We start from the raw sequence: 7,245 nt of genomic DNA, 5'->3' as shown, positions 1-7,245 counted from the left end.
AATAATAAATAAATAAAGGGGCCTGCAGGGCAGGCTCCGTGCAGGGGTGCAACCATTTTGGGCTCACACATCAAGCTGCCTCCTCCTGGACTGTGCCTGGGGCTGAGGGAGGAGCAGGGAAAAACAGTACCCACACCCACACCCAGCCCTGTGTTCCTGCAACCGCAAACCCCCCCTATCGGAACTGGAAGCTGGGCAAGAGGACTAAGGTATGCCTCCCTCAACCAGTGACCTCCCACCCCACACACAAGCCAAGCCCAGAACACTCGACAGAGCCAGAAGCAGGATAGAAGCCCAGGTGGCTCACCAACACTCCCGTGACTGGCATAGCACAGGAGCACACAGAAGCATCAAGAGTCCTCCCAGTGCTGCCCTGCTTCATCACTGGCCTGCGCTTTATCTGTCCCTGCTTCCCCTGATCCGAAGGACCTTCTCTCAGGTTGTGCTGATGGTTGGCACCTGTACTGACAGGTGCTCCATAAACCTGAAGAGTGACCGAAGCTTAAATGAACAGTGCCCCCTTTACAGACTTCAGGGAACATAGGGGTGGGTTTCATGTTAAACACACACATGCCTAAATACCATAGGACACTAGCAGCTCAGAGTCCCTTTTATTACCATTTGGTTTTCAGCCTCTAGTACTTTCACATAAAAGGGGGCTTTCCCCCAAATTGTGTTGCTCTAAATCTGATTCCAGGCCTGTTTAAAGTGCTACATGTGAAATCAGATGCCAGGTCTCCATTCTCTGGTTCATGTGCAGGCAGTTTTGAGTTTCTGGTGGCAAGCCTTTTAGCAGTCCTGGTGAGTAAAGGTTGTCCTGGGAGAAAAACCCCATTCAGGTGATGAGAAGTGCTTGTGGATGCACTTGACGCCCTGAGGGCACTGACTATCAATATATGGCCCATGGAAGGTATGTGGTGTCATAGCTCTTGTGTGTTGGAGCAATTCTGAAAATTTACACAATGGCTATTGAGTCTCATCTTCTAGTTGAGGAGAGATTTATTCAGCACCCTAATGTAAGCACCCAGCTCTGACCAAACTTCTCTGGGGGTGGTGGGGCCTTTTCAGTTAGCTGTGCCAAACTTTGCCTTCCTGGGCAAAGGATGCTGCAGTACAGTGGGGAAGAATGCTGGCTTGGTTTTCTGAGCCTGCGGAAATTTCCCAGCAACCTCTGGGGTCCTGCAAGAAAGCAAAGTGTGGTGGTGCATGAGAGTGCCTCAGGTGCACACAGCTGCTCTAAGAAAGGCATGCCTAGCAGTGACCCAGCCACATTTAGTGAAGGAATGGAAATGAAAGGAGACTAGTTTCTCATAAAAGTCTTTTTACTCCTGGTTTCTACCTGCTATAACGAGTCTTGCTGGTCCTTAGCTGGCTGAATGAACAAAACATTAGCAAAGACAGTTAAAAGATTGAGATGACAATTTTGTTGGCTCATATTCCCTATTTAAGACAGTTTAGGAGTCCCCAGTGGAACAAATGCTTAATGAGCATAACAGCTAATGGAAAGGTCAGAGGTTCACACCCACTCACGGGTGCGGCAAAAGTAGTGATCTCCTTCTAAGTAGGCAGTCATGAAAACACTCTTGAAAGAAAACATTATAAAGTATAGCTCTACCTTGACACACAGAGAGGTGATGCTGCTGATGGTGGTAATGGTGGTGATGCTCTAGTACTGATGGTGGTGCTATAGTACTGATGGTGGTAATGATTGGTAGTGCTATAGTATTGATGGTGGTAGTGATAGTGGTGGTGCTATAGTACTGATGATGGTAGGGGTGGTGGTGCTATAGTACTGATGGTGGTAGGGGTGGTGGTGCTATAGTACTGATGGTGGTAGGGGTGGTGGTGCTATAGTGCTGATGGTGGTAGTGGTGGTGGTGGTAGTAACTGTGGTAGAGATTGTATTACTAATGGTGGTGGTGGTAATCTTGGTGGTAAATATGGCAGTACTGGTAGTGGTGGTGGTAGTGATGGTAGCACTGGGGTTGGTGTTAGTGACCATGGTAATGTTGGTGGTAGAGATGGTAGTGGTAGTGATGATGATGATGATGATGATGATGATGATGATGATGGTGATGGTGATGATGGTGGGGAGTTCGGGGTGGTGATGATGGAAGAGAGAGTATTACTGGTGGTGGTAATGGTACAAATAGAGATGGTGGTACTGGTAGTGGTGGTGGTAGTGATGGTAATACAGGTGGTGGTGATAGTGGTAATAGTGACTATAGTGGTGGTAGTAGAGATGGTAGTATTGGTGGTGGTGGTGGTGCTGGTGGTAGTGGTGGTGCTGGTGGTAGTAGTGACCATGGTAATTGTGGTGACGGTGGTGGTAGTGGTGGTGGCAGTGATGGTAGTACTCATGGTGAGGATGGTTGTAGTAGTGACCATAGTGGTGGTAGAGATGGTAGCACTGGTGGTGGCAGGGATAGTAACTGGCAGTGGGGGTTGTGGTAGTAGTGACCATGGTGGTGGTGGTGGTGGTAAAGATGGAGTACTGGTGGTGGTGGTGATGGTGATGGTGGTGGCAGGGATAGTAACTGGCTGTGGGGGTTGTGGTAGTAGTGACCGTGGTGGTGGTAGAGATGATAGCACTGGTGGTGGCAGGAATAGTAACTGGCAGTAGGGGTTGTGGTAGTAGTGACCATGGTGGTGGTGGTGGTAAAGATGGAGTACTGGTGGTGGTGGTGATGGTGATGGTGATGGCGGTGTTATTTGAGGATGACATTCTTGTTCCCTTGTCAACTATGAACTGTGGCTGAAGCTGCTGGGACCTTTCCTGAGTGAGGGTTGTGAGGTCAGCCACAGGCTGCTGGTGACAAAGGCAGTGTGCTGTGGGGGAGCTCCATGATACAGTGCAGGAACCAGACAGCTCAGGGAAGCTCCAGCAACCCATGTGTGAGTACTGTGTGCTCTCCCTTCTGTGGGTGTGTTAATCTGTGTGAGCCGGTCTGTGGGAGGACAAAACCCAGTGTGGTTTTGTGAGATTATTGAAGAGCTAACTTCTAAAAAATCTGCACAGAGACTATGTTATATTTCACAACTAGGTTTTCAAAGGAACTGGCCCTGCATAGTTTATGAGTTTTTTTAATCTGTGAGTGAAACTTTCCACAAGTTACCTTAAACCTTTGAAGAACCAGCTTCATGTGAGATTATGAATAGCAAAGAAATAACATAATTATGAGGAAAAGTCAACTCACTTAGACAAGATGTCAACAGTCTGCTGTGTGGCCAGGGTCCTCTTGTCCTGTGCTCCATATAAGAGGGTCTGAATCTGAAGACACTGCAGAACACCAAGTTGTATTCACAAGGTTATAAAAAGGTCACTAGGAGCTTTGTGGTTTTTTTTAAAAACAAAATAAAACCTCTCAAATGAGAGAAAGCATTCTTTATTCATAGGCCTATGCTACAGCAGGCTTACTGAGTGTTCTGGATGCCTCTCTGGGGCAGTCTAATAGCAAATGAGAAGCTCTGGAGGATTCAGGCACCACATGTACAGTCATGTCATGGTGCCACAGAACTTTTATTGAGTACAAGTATGCGTTGAGATTTTTAACAGCTACAGCTTGTTTAGCTCCACAATCAACTTGGTACCAGCAGCCAAGAAATCAAAAGATGAATTGGAGTGAGAAAATGTGCTGTCAGGGACCTCTCCAGAGTACTGAAGAGCAATGACGTCAGACTAGAGATTAAGGCGTGCCTGATCTTTGGTCTTTGCAATTATTTGCTATGCATCAGAGATCTGTACAATGATTAAGGATAAGAGAAGAAGAAGAATCAGTATCTTAGAGTTGTGGTGCTAGAGGAGAGTACTGAATAGACTGCTAAGAGAACAAACAGGCTCATCCTAGACAGGGTGAAACCAAGCTTCTCCTTGGAGACAAAAATTTTGAAGCTTCATCTGACACACCCTGGGCATGTTGCAAGGAGGGACCAGTCCTTGGAGAGGGATGTCATGCTTGGAGTGACATTGCAAGAGAGGAAGACCCTTGATGTGATAGAGTGACTCAGAGACTGGATAATGAGGGAGGGTATGTCAGAGAAAATGAGGGTAACTCAAGAGAGAGTAGGGTTCAGAGCTGTTATACATACAGTTGCTATGCATCTCAAGTAACTCGACAGCACATAACAACATGAAAAATATGTTTAAAAGTAATTAAAGGCAAGAATGTTTATATTGGCTAGAAGTTATTTGCTAGTTTCTATTTTTAAGTGTTTCTTATTTTTGCAAATAAATGCTTTATTTAAAATGGATTTTTCTATATTCATTAAGGAGCTCTGCATTCATGATGGGCCATTGATGAAAAGGTTGGTGGTTCAACTTGATCTGATAGGAGAAAGATAATTCACTCTGCTGTATAGATATACAACATTGGAAGGTGTGGCCTGGCTAGCTCAGTTGGTAGAGCATAAGACTTTTAACTCAGGGTTGTGAGGTGGACACATTCTGACTGCATCAGCAGCTTCACCGAAAATAAGTGTCAGTAACCTCCCTTGAATTTGATGCTTAGCTTTGGGTTGATTCTGACTCAGTGAGAGTTAGAGAAATGCTTTAAAGGTGAAACATTCTTTATTTAATAAAAATATTACTTTCTTGGAAAAAATATATATAATAGCAGAAACCCAGTGGAGGGTTGGCATGAGTCAGAATCAACTCAAATGCAAGTTTATATTCATTACTACAAAGTAATTTCTTAGTTATTAAACAAAATGCAATACCCAACCCAACCCACCAGAGCCGAGTCAATTCTAACTCCTGGCAACACTCCATTGGGTTTCTGAGGCTGTAAATGAGGAGATTACTCATCTGTTCCCTGCAGACACCTGGAAGACTTGGCCCTTTGGGTAAATCACTCAACACAAAATGCCGTACAACATCTTAGCTTTTCGTTACTAAATATTCATTTTATGGGTTGCCTAGGATTAATTTTTTCTTAATTTCCTCTTTCTTTTTATTGTCTTGCCATTTGCTTGTAGCAGGCCCAGAACAAACTCAAGAAAAGGAGACAAAATTGTGCCCCAAATGGTCAACTTTATTTTGAAGAAGAATGAGCTAAATGAACCTGTTTTACTACATATAAAATATCAAGCCTTTTTCTAAAACAATAAGGATTAAGATAATGTGGTTACAGACCAGACATAGACAAATACACCAGTGGACTAGGACCAAATGCTTGTACATGACAGACATAGCCTTGTAGGAACAATAAGGAAGTGTTAAGTGGTGCTGAGCTGTTGGTTTTAAAGATGGCCTCGGGCAGGTTGGGGGTGGGGGGATGCCAACAGATCCCTACCCAATACTAATCACAAATAATAATCCCAGATGATTAAAAGAACTAAATGTAAAATGCAAAATGGGAAACTGTTATATGAAAATACTGAAGACTATCTTTATGACCTTGAGTTAGGAAATATTTGGCAGACAAAATTTAGACAGACAATCAAAAAAAAAAAAAAAACAAACCAAAAACACCCACCCAGAAAACATATACACAAAAAACCCAATACATACAAAACAAACAAAAAACATCCAAAAGAAAGCAAACTTATTGTCAAGTTGCAACTAAGTTAGTTGGTTTTTTTTTTTAAGATAATGTTAAGTTTAATCTGCCAAATATACAAGTTGAGTTTGTAGAGAGTTAGTTGGTTTTTAGAGGCAATAAATCACATGGGAGATGATTGCCTATCTTTCTCCCAAGGAATAGCTGGTAGATTCAAATCAAATGTCCTTAAATTAGAAGCACAATTCTAATTGGACACCAAAGCTTCTGTAAAGTAAAAGACTGAAAAAATTTTAGCATATGAAAACTCAAAACATTTGCATATAGAAATTCACCACAAGTAAACTACAAAGATAAATCACAGACTGACAGAGATATTTGCAAGGGAAATAAAAGAAAGGATTAGAATTCAATACATAAAGAACTTCTAGTAGGCAATGAGAAAAACAATTCTCTCAATAAAAAACACAGGCAAAAAAACATAAACAAGTATTCCAAATGAAATGGTGGTTCAGATTGGTTAATAAATACTCAGTCTGACTAGGAACCAAAAAAGCAAACCCAAATGTAAAAGCAACAGGAATTCTTTCCCTGGATGGCACAAACTGTTAAGTACTTGATAACTAATTAAAAGATTGGAGGTTCAGACCCCCACAGAGTTGCCTCAGATGACAGATTTTTGCAATCTGCTGCTGAAAAGTCACAGGTTTGAAAACTCTATGGTGTACCTACACTGTCTGCACTCATTGGCTCACTGTGAGCTGCAATCAATGAAAGAGCAATAACAGCAGTGTATTTCTTTGTAAAGCTGTTAGACAATCTTTAGAAAGTAGAAAATGGTAATATACATATGGGTTGTACAATATATATGACATGTATTATATCATACAAGCACATATATGTATATAAATTCACATATATGATCCACATAGATTATGAACTTACAGCTGTAGAGTCAGAACTGCCCCTCCATTGGGTTTCTGAGACTGTAAATCACATGGGCAGAAACTCCTCATCTCACCTCAAGGAGCTGCTGGTAGATTTGAACGAGCAGAGAGGTAAGGCCTTGGGGTTAGCCATACAACTCCCTACGGATTGCACTACCAGACCTCCCAGTGATTATGAGGGAAGGGAGGAAAGCAAGTTAGAGATGAGTCCACATGGCATATTATTACTTATTTGAAGCTTGATGCTGCTGCCAGTTGTCATTCTGTGACTTCTGACTTGTGACAGCCCCAGGTGTGCTGAGCAGAATGGACCCTGACAGTAGTTATCTTTCAGAAGCGGATCTCATGCCTGTCTTCTGAGGATCCCCTGTGGGAGTTTGAACTGCCAAGCTTTTAGCTAGTCTTCAAACACTTAACTAGTTAGGTACTCCTATGTGAAACATAAAAGTATGTGAAATGTACAGTTACATAATAAAGAAAAGAAGGTCAATGATTCTATCAAATTCAGAATAGATGTTTCTGTGGATGGGGTGGGTAGGTGGGGCATGCAGGGTACTTCAGCTGTGCGGGCAATGTTCTGTGTTGAATGGTGAACTAAGAGATCATTGTAATATCAATGTTTATAGTGTTCTACATGCCTGCTTGCAGAAACTGAGGAGGACCTCATGCACTTGCTGCGAAGGGTCAAGGACTGCAGCCTTCAGTACGGACTAAGGCTCAATGTCAAGAAGACAAAGATTCTCGCCACTGGACCAATTAGCAGCGTCAGGATGGATGACAAAGAGATTGAGAGTGTTCAC

General features: G+C 42.8%; 1 protein-coding gene across 1 annotated transcript in view; it reads right to left on the bottom strand.

Moving 5' to 3' along the window:
• Positions 1–3,193: 3,193 nt before the first annotated feature.
• Positions 3,194–7,245, bottom strand: part of LOC102877386 (tetratricopeptide repeat protein 23-like) — a 204,662-nt gene continuing 200,610 nt past the window's right edge. The window contains exon 10 of the mRNA XM_006902390.1: positions 3,194–3,280. Coding sequence (XP_006902452.1) covers positions 3,194–3,280 — 87 coding nt within the window. The remainder of the gene's footprint in view (positions 3,281–7,245) is intronic.

The sequence above is a fragment of the Elephantulus edwardii genome, unplaced genomic scaffold, assembly GCF_000299155.1.
Source record: "Elephantulus edwardii isolate Elephantulus edwardi_28Jun2011 unplaced genomic scaffold, EleEdw1.0 scaffold00403, whole genome shotgun sequence".
NCBI lineage: Eukaryota > Metazoa > Chordata > Mammalia > Macroscelidea > Macroscelididae > Elephantulus > Elephantulus edwardii.
This window is presented reverse-complemented; position numbering and strand designations above follow the sequence as displayed.